A 17575-nucleotide genomic window follows, 5' to 3' on the forward strand; every position below is an offset into this window, starting at 1 on the left:
ATATATCTTGAAAGTTTTTCTTACTAATAACAAATAAAATGATGAGATCATAAAAATATTTTTTAAAAAGTTAATTTTTAAGGAACAAGCACTTGCTCATTCATGATTTGAAAGCAGGATTCATAGAACACATTTTTAAAGACCCAAAATACAAATTTGGGAGGTTGGAATATTTGAAAATTGATAAAATAATAAAATACACTCATTTATAAATATGTCATTATTACACATAAATTAAGTGACCATATTTCCTTCTAGAACACAGTAATTTAAAATAATTGAAATAAAAGATTTTTGTAATGAAATATTTTTGGCTAGTTCTAAACTATATATCTTGATTTTACCTGTAAATATTGAAATTATAGTTGATATGTCCTAATCACTTTTTCTGTTGGTGTTCTTTCTGATTTTACTTCTACTTAAAAAAGAAGCTTCATACTTTTAATATTTAATGTACCCATTGTTTTCTGATTAGAATAAGCATTTCAGAATGAACAATTTTGAAATGTATGAAGCAACTAAATTTGTTCTGTATTTTTAACTCATAAATGATAGTTATTTTTAAAGCTGGTGTGAACTTTGAAAAGTTTAGCTATCAACTTTACCAATATTATTCTATATTCTTAGCTACAGAAAACACAACATTAACAAAGTTTTACTAGGAAACAAAATGACTTAAGAAATAAATTTTTACATATTTTCTTACTAATTAATTTTAGGACATAGAGCTGCTAGCCTGCAGCTTGCAAGCTTCCTGCCTTGGCTCTCCAGTACTGAAATTATAGGAATGGATCACTACTTGCCTTTAAGTAGCCATTCTTAATATAGATAAAAATTAAATACTTAAAAGATCAAGCTTAATTTTTTTTTTTTTTTTGCTTATTTTAAGGCATACACCACACTATAGTTTCCGGACCCACCTTCTAGGTGAGCAATATAACACATCCACAAAATTCTACTAGCATTAAAGACAAGAACATAAGTAAGGTATATTGTTTGCCAGCACTAAAAAGGTTGGAAGTATTCAATATTCTTTTGTAGATCACTGGCACAATCTGATTAAAATTCCATTTTATTGCAATATACAGTGTAATACTCATTCTAAAAAATGGATTAAAATATAATTACATCATTTCCCTCATCTCTCTCATGTCTCCCATGCCCACCTCACTAATCCCCAAATTGATGGCCTTCTTTTTAAAACCACAAAGGCTTTTGAGTTTGCCACTGTTGTAGTACATCAAAAAATAATGGTGTGGCTATTATATAACTATACAATATACTAATATAACATTGTGATTAAATAATGAGCAAAGGCTCTCTTTTATAATGTAGAAAAAAAGGAAAAGAAAGAAATCACATTTAAATTTCAATAGTATGCCATGCTCAAGTATATATCCAAAAGAAATGAAAGCATTTACCCCAACAAAACTTGTACAATTTTTCCTATCATCCTTATTCATAATAGTTAAAAAGTAGAAACCACGAGAGTGTCCATCAATGATAGATGGGTAAGCAAAATTAGTATATATCTATAACAAAATATCACTTGGTAATAAAAAATGAATGTCACAATGGTAAATGCTATCATATTGATGGCCTTTGAGAAACACTAAGACAGAAAGGAAAGGTCGCATATTACACAATTCCATTCATAACAAATATGTAAATAAAATAAGCAAAATTTATGAACCAAATTTACTGCCTCCTGTAAGTAAATAGAGTGGGGAGTACCTTTAAGAGCTTATGAGGTTTAATTTTGGTATAATTAAAACTTTTAAAATTGATTGACATGATGGTGATTCTACTGTTAATATACGAACAAAAATTAATTTAAATATTATCTGAATATTGTACTATAAATTATATCTTGCTAATCTAGTTATATTTTTAATGTTGAAAAGCTGTAAACATTTTTCTTCTACTCTTAAAATTGGTGATGTTTAAATGCATTTTCCTACATAAATTCAATTTCATACATAAAAAGTGTTAGTTACACTACAATGGGTCATTTATAAAGGAGATTCCTCATTCTAGTGAAGCTTTTCACAAAGGAAATAATCACCCATACATTTCTTAAATATATTAGAGTTTTTAAAAAGAGTTCATGTGGAACATTAGACCAACATAGTTACTGTATATTAATTTCAAAGTTACTTAGCATGAGTGGACAATGTTATTCATCTGGTAGTATAAAGAACTTGTGAGGTTTGTTTTGAACATGGATTAAATTCAGATGCACCTCAAAATGACAGAAAAAAATTCTCTAACTCTAAAGTCCTGCTACTTGATAAGATTTCCTTATAGGAATATTTAGGGACGATAAGAGTCTGTTTGAAGTCTTCAACTGCAGCCCTTAACTATTTTGGAAAGTCTATATTTGGGGGCAAAAAAGTAAAGGACCTCTTAATTTAAAATGGAGCTTTTAAAGGCAATTTGTGCTATAATTCTTGACTGAATAGCCACCAGACATCAAAAGGTAATTAAGATAAAAAGATGAAGAAAATAAAAATAAAATTTTAAGAGTAAACAGTTCAAATATGAATATAACTACTAAAAATAGTAAAAAAAAATAGTAGGAACGTTCTGAGTAGTCAGTCACAGCTTACAAAAATATTTTCTATGGTTTGTCTGTAAAAATTTTAATGAAAAAAATTCTAAATTGGACTTGGCAAAACATGCCTAGAGTCCCTGCACTTGGGAGAATGGGTAGGAAAATTAGAGTTTATGGATAATATAAGAAAGTATTTGATTTTGTGTATGTGTATATATATATATATATTGTATTATTTTATTAGCATATACTACTTGTACAAAGATCTATTTCGTTATGACATTTCCATGTATGTATATAATGTACCTTGATCATATTTACACCCTCTATCACTTTGTTATCTTTCCTGCTCTCTTCTCACTTTTCCCTCTGGTTCCAGATCCCTAATACTTTATTTTCATTTCCTCTAGCCCACTCACCCCTGTAGATTCCATATAGGAGAAAAAAAAACCCACACCGTGTTTGGCTTTGTGAGACTGGATTATTCACTGTACGTGATTAAGTTCTAAAGGAAGTTTTTAAACTGTTTCTGCTTTTCTCTCACAAATAATTAAGAAGTAATCCATCTCTAGCTTAAGGTCACTCTAAAACTAAATCACTGTTGTTTCAATAACATGCTAATAATAGAATCTTCTCTTTAATTTTCTGTTAAATTCTATCAGCCTAAAAGGGAAGAAATCTCTTCATTTGTCATTATGGGATTCCTGGTACGCAAATAAATGAATTTCTGATTCTTGTACATTCTCTTGGGCTTTTTCCTTAAGTTTGTTTGTCTTGTTCAACTCCGATGTGTTAGTTTTTGTTTTATCTTATATTTTATTATTTAAAATAAAAAGATAAATTTTCTAACTTAAATCGTCTAAAAAATTAATGACTCTTTCTGACGATCCTCCTGTCTCTCTACATCCTGATTACAGGCACACACCATGGTACCAAACTTAGAATTGTCTTTTTCTTAAAAAATTTTAAATACAAATGATAATGTGTAGCCCAGGCTGGCCTTAAACTTGTGATGCTCCTGACTTCACCTCATTTAGCAAATCCTACCAGCATGGGCCACCAAAATGCCCTCTGATTATGATAAACAGTTGTGTGGCTTTGGCAGTTTGGGGGACCCTGGAAATGAGACCAGCATTTATCCCTAGTGCATGAACTGATTTTTTGGAGCCTAGATACAGGGGGAGGGGCTCGGTCCTGCCTAAACTTGATATGCCAGACTTTGTTGTTGACTCTCTATGGGAGACATTGCCCTATATAAGGAGTGGATGGGGGGGGGGGTAGAAGAGGAGCAGGTGGAGGGGAGAGAGGAGGTACTGTGGTTGGTATGTAAAATGAAAATACTAACCTTAAATAAAAGAAGCAAAAACAAATATTAAGTTATGATTACCTATAAAAACATGATGTCTAAACTTTCTAGCACTTTCATACTAGTTTAATTTAATGAATAACTTTTGAATGTATATTGCAGTTATTTTAATATAGAGACACTAATAAATTTTGCTATAACATCTTATCTGATAGTCATAGCTTTTAGTGTCAAGTTAGTATGTAAATATGGGGCTGTCCCAGCAAGACACATACATGTAAGAATAGGTAATAACATTCCCCAAATCTTTTAGTAGTGAACCTAATTCTCTTAAAGAAAATGTAAATATTCACTGGCAAATTATTTCCAGGCTGGGGATAATGGCACATGCGTACAATCCTAGTGGTCCAGATATAGAAACGAGTTCATAGGACCAGAAGTTCAAGGTTAGTCTTGGGTACCTAACGACTTTGAGGCCAGCTTGCACTATGTAAGACTCTGTCTCAAAAAACAAGTGCTTGCAAAAGAAAGGTTAACATAATAGACTTTATAATTATGTTTAAAAAATAAATAAATCTAGTTTGTGGTTTTAGTTTTAAAATAACTATCATATTTATAACACAGAATCATTGTATGAACACACAGGCACACATACATAGACTTTCTGCATAGTGATTCCCTTCCCTGTGTTTCATTTTTATTTTAAAAGGAAAAAATACGACTGAAAAAGTTAAAAGTCTTTATCTACTTTTTGCTATTTGAAGCATGATCCCTTCAAAATTTATAAAGAATATACCCACTCTTTTTACACAGGCCTGTGTGCATGCATGTGCATTCATGTGTGTGTGCTGGGGATTGAACATAGGAGTTTTTGCATTCAAGGCAAATATGCGACCATTTTATAAACACCATCAAAAACATATCATGGGATATATTTGATGGTTAGTCTCTCAAATCTGTCACCCAAAGTGAAAATAAAATAGTTCTATCTTCGTTCAGACAGAGTGCTATAAGTAGTCTGAAACTAATGCATTAGTTTTCCATAGACCACATATGAATACATATAATCATTCAATCAAAATAAAACATAATCTAGAAAGAATGGCAGGACACAAAGTTTATGTTTTGATTGAAAAATTTATAAATTTACATAGCCTATCTTAACATATTATGCTTATGTTCTTAAGTAAAAGTTTATTAACAATGCCAGCATGCTATGTTTTTAAGAAGCAGTAATAACATAATTTACTGCTCATTTTGAAATATATATATATATATTTAACATTGAAATTTCATATCAACTAATATTTCTATCAAGCCTTTTAAATACATATTTCTATTCTAAGACATAATTGGCCTTTTCATTTTACTTTGGTTTGCAATTTCAGAGTATATTAAAAATATATGTAAGCTCAAAAGGCACATCTTTGAAAGTTCAACACCACAGCTTTGAAATTATTTTCAAAAAAAGATTCCTTCTATTGCTTTTGTGAAATATATCCTTTGTCCCAGAATACCTTTCTAAATTATAGAAATTAATCTCCCAAGTAACTGACTTTATGTTTCACTTACACGATATCATTAAGTAGTCTTCAGAAGTGCTCTTGACATCATCATCGTCATCATCATCTTCAGTTTTTATTGTAACAGTAGAACCAGGAACACCACCAGCTGCTTGAATCACAGTTTCTGTATCTGAATTAGTTACAAGAACTTCTTCTGATACCATTGTGGGAGAGTCGACACCTGAAACACAATCTTGAACCACATGTTCCAAATGTCCATCTGGACCAGTAACAAGATCAGCTACAAAAACCTGCTCTGGTACCCTAACAGTTTCTGTAATTAGTTCAGAAGTCAAGATATGATCTCCATCATCTTCTTCTAAATCTTCTTCAATGGCAACATCAGCTTCAAGTACAGCTTCAGGAACAATCACACCTTCTGTTACTACATCAGTCTCTGTAATAATATCAGGCCCATGGACAACTTCGGCTGCAAGGCCATGATCAAGAGTTATCCCATCATCTGTGACAACATCAGAAACTAATACAGCTTCAGGAACTGAAACAACAATATGGTCTCCATCGATATGTGCAGTACCAGCCATTCCAGCCACTACAATACAAACAATTATTTAAAAAAAGGGTAAAGTTATTTTATTAATAAAATATTATATTCAATAAATATCTACTTCTATAAAATAGTTTAAGTATGTACTAGATATCTGGAGGAATATAATATATATATAAAACTTAAAAAGCATTGTTGATAATTTAGCTGTAATAAAAAAATCACTAATTAGGAATTGGGTTAGAGATCAATGTAAATAAACCAAAAAAATTGTAAGTTCTTAAAAGTAATTTATTGTCATTTAAAAGCAAAAAAGCCATAATAAGATGTAATTAAAATAAATAAAATAAAAAACACAGCTGCTGAAGATAGAAAAAAATGCATCTTTTATATGTTTGGGTGAATGTAAAATATTAAGTCATTCAGCGAAAAACAGTTTGGCAGTTTCTGACAAAACTAAACATTCATTTTCTAAACAAAGCAACAATTGCACTCTAGGAAATTTCTCCACAGAAAATGTAAAACATGTTTACACAGAAACTATACTTAAATGTTCAAAACAGTTCATAGTGGCTTTATTCATAATAGTAAAAAATAAACACTTTCCAAATATCAGTCCATCAGCAGATAAATGTTTAGCTAAATCAACGCTGGCACATCCTTATCACAGAGTAACATTTAGTCATAAAGAGGAATAAGGGTACTGATAGAACCAACAACCAGAATAAATCTACGGAAATTTATCTTGACATGGATCTACTACACAAAATGAAGAAAATAAATGACAGATGTGGGTCCATCCTTAAACAATTCACTTAAATCACCCCCTCAAAGGCTAAGAAAAAATTAAAGAGGTGGTGGGAGAGTTAAAGATGTATGTAAGACCTAAAGATAAGGTGAAGAGTTAGAAATGGCATTCCCTAGACTACTGTAATCCTTACTCACATAACTGTAGTTACTTGCACTTACCCCCACAAGACAAGTCCTATCAACAATCAGTCAAAGAATGCAAAAGAACTCACAGGGATCAATCCTTTACTTGTGAACTGCTAGCTATATGAGAGAAAGGGAATTCACTGTCTTTACTTGTATAACCTCTGATGAGTCCACCAGGTTCCAAAGAATAGCTCTACACCCCAATGCACAATGGCCCAGGGTAATCTACGTGGGTCACAGAGTAAAAGAGAGAGATGGACTTTAAAAAAAATTGTTGGGGAGAAGAGTGAACAGAGCTGGTACAAAGTAGGAGGAGGCAAGAGTAATCAGAATGCAAGGGATACATATGTGAAATTGTAAAAAAGTACAAATAAAAAATTTAAAATCCACAAGCCAATGTATGTCCAAACGATAGAAAAAGAACAAGGTATATGGTTTTAGATAACAAAAATTACCTAAAACTTTAATTTTCTGGGTTTGATATTGTACTATTGTTAAATAGGATACCAGCATTGAGGAAAATGAATAAAAAGTATATAAGACCTTAACTATACTATTTTTTCCTACTTCCAATGACTATATATTTGTGAAAAATGAAAGCAAAATGAGAAAAACAAAGAGATACTGTTATAAGTTAATATAACATCATATCACAAAACATATAGCCATAAAATTCCCAAGAAATTCTTTAACTTAAAGAAATTGCTATATCCAAAACCTTAGAATCTTTTAATACCTGATTTTAGAGAAACAAATCTTAACTCATATCAGACTAAGATTTAGCTTGATAATATTAATAAGTTTGCAACTGGGAGAAGCTTTTAATTTTTCTCTTGAGTAGCATGGTAGGCACCAGCTCCCATTTCCATTGTAAATACTGTAAGAGAATAGATTCTCTTTACGAGGAATTTTAAGTTCTGCTACCCTGAGGTGGTACAATAAATTAAGAGTTTGTGGGTCTACTTATAATGCATTATCTATATGAAATGCACCAGTACATAGCCTGTACATAAACACTAGGTCATATACATATACACCAATACATATACGTAATGATTACTTTCTTATAAAATACTATCTAGAAAAAATGTAAAGTAAGGCACTACAATGCTCACTATTTATAATCAATTCATCAGGATGTTAGTTAAAGCTGTAAACCAGTTTCTACCATTAATGATAAAAGCTAAGAATGAAAAGAAAACTGATTTTCAGAGGTCTTGGGAATAATTACTATTATTTTACTGATTTTTGAGACAGAGCCTCATGCAGTTTAAGCTGGCCTCAAACTGGTTATGTAGTCAAGGGTGACCTGGAACTCATAGTTGACCTGACTCTGCCTCAGGAGTTCCGGAATTACAGGCACATGCCAACACACCCATCCTTCCTTTCAACTATTCTAAATTCTTCTCAACATTCTTCTGTTTTCACCTAAATCCTAAATTACATCAAAAGAACATAACAACAGACATGCCAAAATAGACACAAGGCTTCAAACCTACACAAGGAGCTACCTTAAACTAAAAAATGTTCAAAGTGGGAGAAATAGTCTTCCTTAAGAAAGAGCACACCCACTGCTTATCCAATACCAAACAGTCAAGCCTGAAAACATATATACAAGTAGTATTTTATAGACTAAGTAGGTTATACTTAGAAATATATATGTATGAAAAATATTTATCAATATGCATCAATGAGAAAAGAGGCCATGAATTTGAAATAAAGTAAGCAGGGATCTAGGAGACGGGTCAGGAGAGAGGAAAGAGAAGGAAAAAATTATATATTATCTCAAAAATAAAAGAAAAAAGAACATAACCACAACCCTACAAAACTGGTAGACAAATAGAATATGGATTTAAAAAGTATTTTTTCTCGTGTTTACTCCAGAAAATTAAGAGATGAGGACAGAGTAGAGTTTCAAGTCTCGCATTTATCCAGACTAGAAATGATAGCTTTAGCAAAGAAAATTAAATATTAAGTCTATTAAATTCCTAATAATGGGATGCTATATATGTAAATGTTAAGATTACTATTTCATAAAATTGTTTTTACAGATCAATAATTTAATATTCAGGAAATCCTAATTATTTCAAAGTATTCTTGAAGATTAGTTTGATTTATGATTAGACAGTGGGAAAAGATGGAAGGCTAGAATAATGCTAGTGCTTGCCTATGCTCAAAAGCTCAGATTAAACTGGCTAAGCTGATTCTAAGAAAATAAATGATTCAAAGTTCACCTAGCCTAGAATACGTAAAAATCCATCAAACCTAAACCAAAATGAAGCTAAATATACTTGTTTACCCTGATTATACTTCTTTAAACTGAACCAAAGACCTTAAAGACTAGACCAAGAACTAATGAGTACAGCAAAATAACGTCAAATTACTCAGACTAAAAAGATCCATAATTTTGCTTTCTTATCAGTACATCTGTTACATTTCATTAAATTCCAAAACCAAATTTATTTACTCAGCTATAAATGAGCTGTACTTCCTTAAAAATGTCATTTATTCAGATACACATAGGTAATATTTATTATTCGCTAACAATGCACTAAGCAACCTTATACTATATATGTGTGTGAGAGAGAGCATATACACGCATATATAAAAATCTCATTTAATCCTCAAATTAAGTGTGAGTATTTTCTCCATTTTTATGAACAAAATATATTTGTCTTTAAAAATATATTTATTACTGATGTGCATATAAAATATGGGTAGAACCCCAAAGGACAACTTTGTGGAGTTGCTTCTCTCCATTAACCTGTAATTATCAGGTTGTTGTTGAGCTTTCATGGTAAGTACTTCACCTGGTGAACCATCTCGCTAGCCACCCCAAATTATATTTTAGAGAGGTTGCTGTATTCATCCTTTGACTCAGGGTGGTAGTATTATTTTCTTCTTCTACTACTCTCCTAAGAGGAAAAGTTTTGTTTCTTATCCTAGATAAATTTTAAAAGAGAGACTTATAAAATTAAGCAAATAGGACAATACTACAGTAATATTTTGAGAAGAATTAAAAGAGCTAGCACATAGAAACTTATTTAAATGTTATTTTAACATTTATTTAGTAGTACCTGATGGCATGAAGAATTTATCTTACTAGTTAAAAAATTACATAGGATTCTTTCAGATGTGAATCAATGAGATAAACATACAACAACAAACGGTAAATTCTGACAAAGTACTTTCTATTTTGTGAGGATTTCTTCAAATGTTATCTAGCACCACATTGGAGTGACAGCAAAAAAAAAATTCTTAACAGTCTGTCTTTAGCTAGTATATAAGGCCATTTTGCTTTATAAGTTTCAAAGCAACACTTACCTTTCCAACACTAAAATCTTAAACAACTATTAAACTCAATGCCACTGACTGTAAGGTCAATCTCTGTTCTCAAACATCAGCAAAACTATTATATGACATAATATTATAAACTTTTAAATCTTAACAATCCTTCAAAAGAAATTGATTTAGTAACTTGTAAATTAATTCTTCCAATTTTCTATACAATATTCATCTCATAGTCTCAAATGAGAACCTTACAGAATTTGGAGACCTTGTGACACATAGCTGTATAACTTCAAAAAATTCAAAATCTATTTACAAATGGAAACCTAACATATTCTAGAACAGCACAATCACAAACCATAAATCAATAAATGAGTAAACACTACTCATATTAGCAACTCTTGATTTCACTCTAATTAAGAATAACAGTATTATCACAATATAAAAATTCAGTAGGGATTGATTTACCCATTTCAATTTAAAAGATCATGAAAATGGAATTTAAGATAACTTATCATTTAAAAACACAACTAAGCAGTTGAATCATGAATAGGTATATAACAAAAAACAGTAGCTCTAATTTTTTTCTGACATAGAAACATTTACTTCATTAGTTCACTTTAGAGAAGACTTATATAACTACGACAATGCCAACTAAAATTGGAAGTAGTTTGCAAACCTTCCCATCTTCTCACTCCTTACTTAAACAAGGAATGTATCAAATGAAAACATTTCTTCCAGCTATGTGATCACCTATAATACAGCATTTGGTAATAAAAGAGTTATGTGTTATAACATAAATGGCACATGAAAATGTGTTAAAGTAAAAGAAGCCACACATTAAAGGCCATACATTACATGATTGTATTTATAGGAACTCTTCAGAATAGGTAAATCCATAAATTGAATTACTAGTTGTTAAGAACTGGTGGAGAAAGAAGGAATAGGCAGTAACTGCTAACAAGTATGTGAAATTTTGTTTCATTTTTATATTTTTAAAATTTTGAGATTATAATTTTTAGTATAATATATATCTGAAAATTGGCCGGGCTGGGCGGTGGTGGCGCATGCTTTTAATCCCAGCACTCAGGAGGCAGAGGCAGGCAGATCTCTGTGAGTTTGAGGCCAGCCTGGTCTACAAGAGCTAGTTCCAGGACAGACTCCAAAGCCACAGAGAAACCCTGTCTCAAAAAAAAAATGGCTGGTATTCACTGCAAAATTCTCAAAGTGTACTAAAATGCAGAATTATAAGCTTTAAAATGGTGTATGAAGAGATGGTTCAGCAGTTAAGAACGCCTGCTGCTCTTCCTTAAGGCCCGAGTTCAGTCCCAGCCCTCATCAGGTGGCCTATAACTGCCTGTAACACAACTCCAAAGGATCTGACATCCTCTTCTGACTTTCAGAACCAACATGCATGTGGCAAACATGCATATACAATACATAAAACTACAAATAAAAATAACTACTTTAAATATAAAATTTAAAAGGGGTTAATGGTATGACATATGAATTATTTTTAATGAAAAAGAAAAAAGTTGTAGCTCCTATTTCCCAAGCAACTAAAAATAAATAAAGTATTACATACAAGAAAAACTCATAAATAAAGTATTACATACAAGAAAAACTCAAGCTACTGAGGAAGTTACAAAGTTGACATTGAAAATGAAAATTTGTTTAGTATATTGAAATTCAAATATCCCTCTGGTCTATAACCAAAATTGAAACATAAGTGGTTTTAGCATTTTAAAGTTTATAAACTCTCCAGACAAGTATTTTAAGGACTAAAAAATATATCTGTATATTTAACCTTGTTTCCTTTCATCTATAGTTCTTTCTATGTCACTTTTTTATCGTTACTGTGATTTAAACATGAGAGGAGAATTTTAAAGATTCGTTTTGGCTCACAGTTTCAGAGATTTCCACCTGTTTCCATTGTTAAGGGACTGAAGTGAGAGAGGCTGAACATCACAGCAGGGAGCATGTAGTAGAGCTAACCTCATGGAGAAAAGGAAACAGAAGGAGACTATGCCTGTGATAGCAGGCATTCTCCTATTTTATTGCATCTAGGTCCCTAGTCTGTTAGATGGTGATGCCTACTTATAAGGTAAGTGTAAAAAATACCCAATCATCGGCTTTAGTAACTATTTAAAATCCTCGCACCCCAATCAAATCAAGAACCAAGATTAACTATTACAATTCTTCTACTTTTTCACCCATCCCAAATCATTTCTAAATCATTCATAAACAAGAAAGCCCACTCATCTTTTAGAAGAATAAATCAATGACTTCTTTATATGTCACCTTAACAATCATCTCAATCCTTACTAAATTCAACCTTGAAATACCCAGATGTATTTATCTGACAAATGTCAAAGAATCACAGAACTCAAGAGAACCTCAACGTCCTCATTATAAAAGTGGATCAGTAATTCAGTCAAGTTCATAACCTAGATAGCATCACTATCAAGACTAGAATACAGTTCCTCTAATCCTTAAAACTGAGATCTTTAAAATAGGGCAACAAATGGCATATTAAATCACACTGAGAATAGTAGCAGCATTTTCTTAGGCAAGCAAAGTATCACTAGTTAGTTCTATTTGCCCATCGCTGATTTCAACTTCATTAATTCCACATGACCCTATAGGTTCTGTGTCTTTTTTAACAACTGTTTATCATTTCTGTTTTCTACTTTAAATCCTACCTCAGCTTCAACTCTTAAGATCCGATCCTTGTATCTTTTAATTTGGACACCATTACCTCCTTTAAAATTCAGACCAATCTTCCCAAAATTTAGTTTCTTTCTAGACAATCAATGTAGTCTTAACATATTCATCAAAATTATTACTGTTTTAAGGCCACTGAAAAAACTGGGCATAGAAGTAAGGAATCTTTTATCAGAGCAAAAAAGGGAAAAGGTGGTGGGCTGTAAAAATTGCTCAGTCGTTAAGTAAGAGTATTTGCTGTCCTCTTAGAGGCCCTGCTTTCAGTTCCAAGTACCCATGTGTCAGACAGATTACAGCCACCCTTAACTCTGGCACCAGGAGAGCCAATGCCTGCTTTAGGAGTCTGCTGTGGACACCTACACACATGTGGCACATATGTGCACACACACAGACACGTGTGTGAATCTTTTTAAAAAGAAGTGTTATTTTGTTGGTGTAACTTTGAGGAAGTGATATCTGAACATAATTACCAAATCTATGATTTACCTTTATCTCTTTATAATCATCTTAATCCTTTGTTTGATAGAAGCACATCACTTTCTAGCTTCATGAACAATGCAACTTAAAGCACATTTTAGACAGCTGACTTAACATTTTCTACATCTGAAAATTATTATATACTATCACATGATACAAATAAGCACTTATGTATAGAGTTTTTCATTTCTCATAAAATACTATCTTTATATACCAAGTTCCTTTATCTCAAACTTCTTACAAATTATATGATCTTAAATATACTATTTATATATGCCTTTATGAAAATTAGCTGTACAATTTTCCTAGTGAATGAATATTTCAGTGTAGTTCTATTTCCTTGTTAATTTTAATACATTCTTACTTTATAATCATAAGATACAACAAAGAAAATGCTTTACCAAAATCCTGCATAATCATGGTATGGGCCATCCTAGCATCTGAAGTGTGCAATCCAAGACTTCCACCACCTGAATCCATATTTAGTAAAGTTCATTCACAAATATCTGTAAAATAAATGGTTTGAAAAACAGTTTAAATATATTTACCTCCAAATCAGTTGTTTTGAGAAAAATAGAAAATATGCCTTACAACCAGGTTTGCAAGGCTCATTATAAAAGAAAAGAAAAACCCCAAATTGCTTAGTTGCTTTATGTGAGAACTAGACACAAAAGAGGTAAGTGGAAGTAAAGCCAAGCTAATGGAAAATGAGGCACAGTGATGGTGATGATCCATAGGAATGTGATAAAAAAAAAAACAAGGAAAAGAACAAAACTGCAAGACTGAGGTCCAGTTAAAATATACGTAATAAAGAAAAAGAATAAGATGAGGACAGATTACTAGTTGGTATGTTTGTTTATACATTACTAGAGGACTCAGATGTCTAGATTTAGTGAGTTTCATCCAGTAGCTCTCATCCATTTCTTCCACACCCAGATCAGCCCTGCAGTGGAGCTCTGCAGATATTGTATTCACCTCTGGCTCCGGGGCTCTACTTATAATGCAAAATGTTCTAGCACAAGTTTCCCCGGAGTTCTTTGAACCAGTAAGGACTTCTGGCCTCACTCTACTACAGTCTCTTGTCTCACAGTTTTGAGGAATCATGAAACATGACTGCTTCCTAAATATGGTAAAGATAAAATCAATCACATACAAACATTTAGCATTGCTTCTTTCATTTGCTTGCAATTGTACAACTGATATTTTCCAGTAATGATTAATAAAATCTTGCTATTCTATGGAAGTTTTTAAAGCAATAGCTCAACCTGTTTCATTCTCTATATTAAGACAATCAGACATATTGGAACAGAAAGCCAGATGTTGCCACTCAATATAATACTTATAATTGTATATATGCATTGCCTCAGCAACAAGAGATTCTAACCAAACAACCAATATTGTGTGAATTTTAAAAGGTACTTGTTATTTTCACTCAGAAGTGTTTGTTAAAATGAGACATATTACACTAGGGCTATGTCCTTAACGAAAATTTTAGAACGAGGCCACCCAAAGTAAATACTGGGGTATGGCTAAGCTTTTTCCCCTGCTGTGATGTTCTCTAGCTACCCAAAAGGCAGAAGAATCATGAGAACAAACGCCATATTAAATGTCTGAGTTGTATACTTTCTACACAAAAATAATCTTTATCAGTGGCTAATTATTTCTATGTATCAAAATAATTAGGTAAATTATGTAGGGACAAAAGTAGATATTTAAGAGGACTTTTTAGGTCTATTTTGCCTTTCTTTCCAATTACTATGTTTTTGTCTTGCTGTCATCCAAGATAAGGACAAAAGGCCAAACGAGTACACCATAAATTACCTGTATAACCATACACTTAAGTAAAAATGCTGTAAGGATTTATTTTTGACACTTTAAAGTACTATGCAGACTTCAACTTTATCATTTGATTTCTTTATCATATAACTAATACAATAATTACAAATGTTATTCTATGGTTTTAAATATTTGTAATTAGTAAAAAAAAAGAATAGGTAATTTGCTAATCACCTTTGCACAAGTGAGTTGAAGAAACTGTAGATTTCCTTACAGACTGAAAAGTGAATTTTGCAAAATTTCTTTTTATTTTGGTCCTTCAAAACAACGCATTTTCTCTGGGGAAATGTTCTTTACCTATTATGAAAATACAAATTAGATGCGTCAAGACATTTTTAAGCAAATCGCTCTTACACAACTTAAGAATGTTTTTCTCTACTCTTCAAACTTGTAAGGTGAGGTTGTGAAAGCTCACCTGTTCAAATCTGTGTTTATCTAAAAAGCAGCCAGGACACTACCAGATACCCCCCCCCAAAAAAAAACCCTCCAGTATAAAAATATCACATTTAGAATTTGACTGCTTAAGGCAAAATCTTCTTTACTTCGGATTTTTAAAACACCTTCACTTGGAAAGTAAAGAACAACTAAGGGCAAGCTGTATTTTTGCCAAATCCATACAGAAAATTCTGCTCTAACACTCAATAAAGTGTGAAAATTACAACATACTGGGCAAATATTATGGGAAGTGCCACACTGAATAAATAGCACAGAGATAAAGTGAAATACTTTTTCACCTGTAGGAAGTTTCAATAAGATCAATACTAAACAATGTAAAGGAACAGCAGTATGGTGGTTAATAACCAATAGGCAGGTAAGCTGCTCAGTCTTCTCAAGAGTGTACGTACCACACAAGGTTATCGAACCGAGAACAACCAAGCAACCAAGCAACTATGCTTCAAGTAAACATCCCTCTATCAATACATGCAAAACAGAAAACACACACACACAAAAAATCAAATTTTACTCTCATCTGCCTCTTCTAAACAGCTCGTTCAGGGGCAAGCTGCTCCGTGATGTCAACAGGGCGAGGGACAGAAGAGAAATGGTAAGGCGGCTGAGCGAGAGAATGGGAAAGTAGTATTTGCAGAGATAGACAAAGGAGCCCTGGCAAGTAGCAATATTGCAGCTTTGGAAGCAGCACTCTTCCCGCAGAAGTCTCCCTTTCCCACGACCGTGCCAAGTTTCAATCATTTCCAGCAGAAGGCACACACGTGCCCTCTCCGGTGTCGCCCAGCCCGCTGATGTTCAAGCGAGCTAGAACAAGAGAGCCTTGGCAGCGGAGAGGTGAGAGCCGGCCGAGGAGGAGTCCCCCGCGTCGCCCTCCCTGCTCTCCCGCGGCGCAGCGGTCACCGGCGGGCACTGCCCCCACCCCACCGCCCGTCGCCCCTCGCTCCCGCGGCTCCGCTGTACGTGGGAGCCCAGCGCCAAGCAAAATGGTGGTATTGGAGGCAGCCGCGGCGACGGCTGCGGCACACGGCACCAGGCACCCCCCACCCAGCCGGGCTCTGACGGCTTCGGATCCCCGCTCCCTCCCACGCCAGGCCCCGGGCCACTTCCCTGGCCGTGCCCCGTTAGCCCTCGGGCGTGCCGAAAGCTCCCGGCAACCGCCGTCGCCGCCAGCGGGCGAGTCGGCGCGGCGCTACGGGGCGCGGGCGAGGGGATCATGGAGGGGGGTCGCTAAGGAAAAATGTCGAGGGGACGCCGCACTCTCCACCGTTTTGTTTTCCGCCATTTTCCTGTCACCCTAAACCACCGACGGCCAAAACGACGGCTCTGGCTCCCCCGGGAAGCTCCGGTCTAGGAGAGGAGGGGGCTGCCCGGGGAAGAGACCCTCACTCCCCCCCAACGTTTCTCTGACCTCCGATGGCGGCGGAGGAGGAAGCGGGGACTCCGGCGGCTGTGGGGAAAGCTCGGGGACTAGACGCCACTTCCATTGTTCCCTTCGCCCTCCCCGAGACGCTGGGTGGGAGCCTCTCCCCTCGCGGAGACACGCGGAGCGTGGCAGAGCCGACGCTCCCGAGTTTCTCCTCAGGAGTCTCCTTACCTGTCACCGCCGCCGCCGCGGGACCGCCACTGCCACCGCCTTCGCCGCCGCCGCCTCCAGTCAGACTGAGGCCGCTCTCGCCGCTGCCGCGGGGGGCGGCAGCTGTGGACCTGGAAGGTCCGAGCTTTCGGGTTTCCGAGGTTCCGCAGCCCGAGCCAATCACAAGCTACTCTGCGTCTGGGAGGCGCGCCGCCTTGTCCTGCTTTATAGCGCCGCTACATGCTGAGGTTGCATTACGTCACGCAACCCTTGCTGCAGGGTAGGGGGCCAAGGGGGTGGAGGAAGGCGCGCAGGCGCGCGCCGCGCCACCCTCCCGCCCGCCCCCCGATCCCCTACC

General features: G+C 34.7%; 1 protein-coding gene across 5 annotated transcripts in view; it reads right to left on the reverse strand.

Annotated features, from left to right (window-relative positions):
* Positions 1-17467, reverse strand: part of Znf711 (zinc finger protein 711) — a 28904-nt gene extending 11437 nt beyond the window's left edge. For 2 of the 5 annotated variants that reach the window (XM_026789037.1, XM_026789036.1), the window contains exons 1-4: positions 17239-17465; positions 15369-15491; positions 13760-13864; positions 5433-5978 (exon numbers count right to left, since the gene is read on the reverse strand). In XM_026789037.1, coding sequence (XP_026644838.1) covers positions 5433-5978; positions 13760-13838 — 625 coding nt within the window. In that variant the 5' untranslated portion in view covers positions 13839-13864; positions 15369-15491; positions 17239-17465. Of the gene's footprint in view, positions 1-5432; positions 5979-13759; positions 13865-15368; positions 15492-17052; positions 17078-17238 lie in introns of those variants that run through there. The other 3 variants (XM_026789038.1, XM_013353601.2, XM_013353600.1) reach the window with 3 other exon arrangements.
* Between the last annotated feature and the right edge of the window lie 108 nt (positions 17468-17575).

Source organism: Microtus ochrogaster, unplaced genomic scaffold (genome assembly GCF_000317375.1).
Source record: "Microtus ochrogaster isolate Prairie Vole_2 unplaced genomic scaffold, MicOch1.0 UNK13, whole genome shotgun sequence".
In the NCBI taxonomy this organism is placed as follows: domain Eukaryota; kingdom Metazoa; phylum Chordata; class Mammalia; order Rodentia; family Cricetidae; genus Microtus; species Microtus ochrogaster.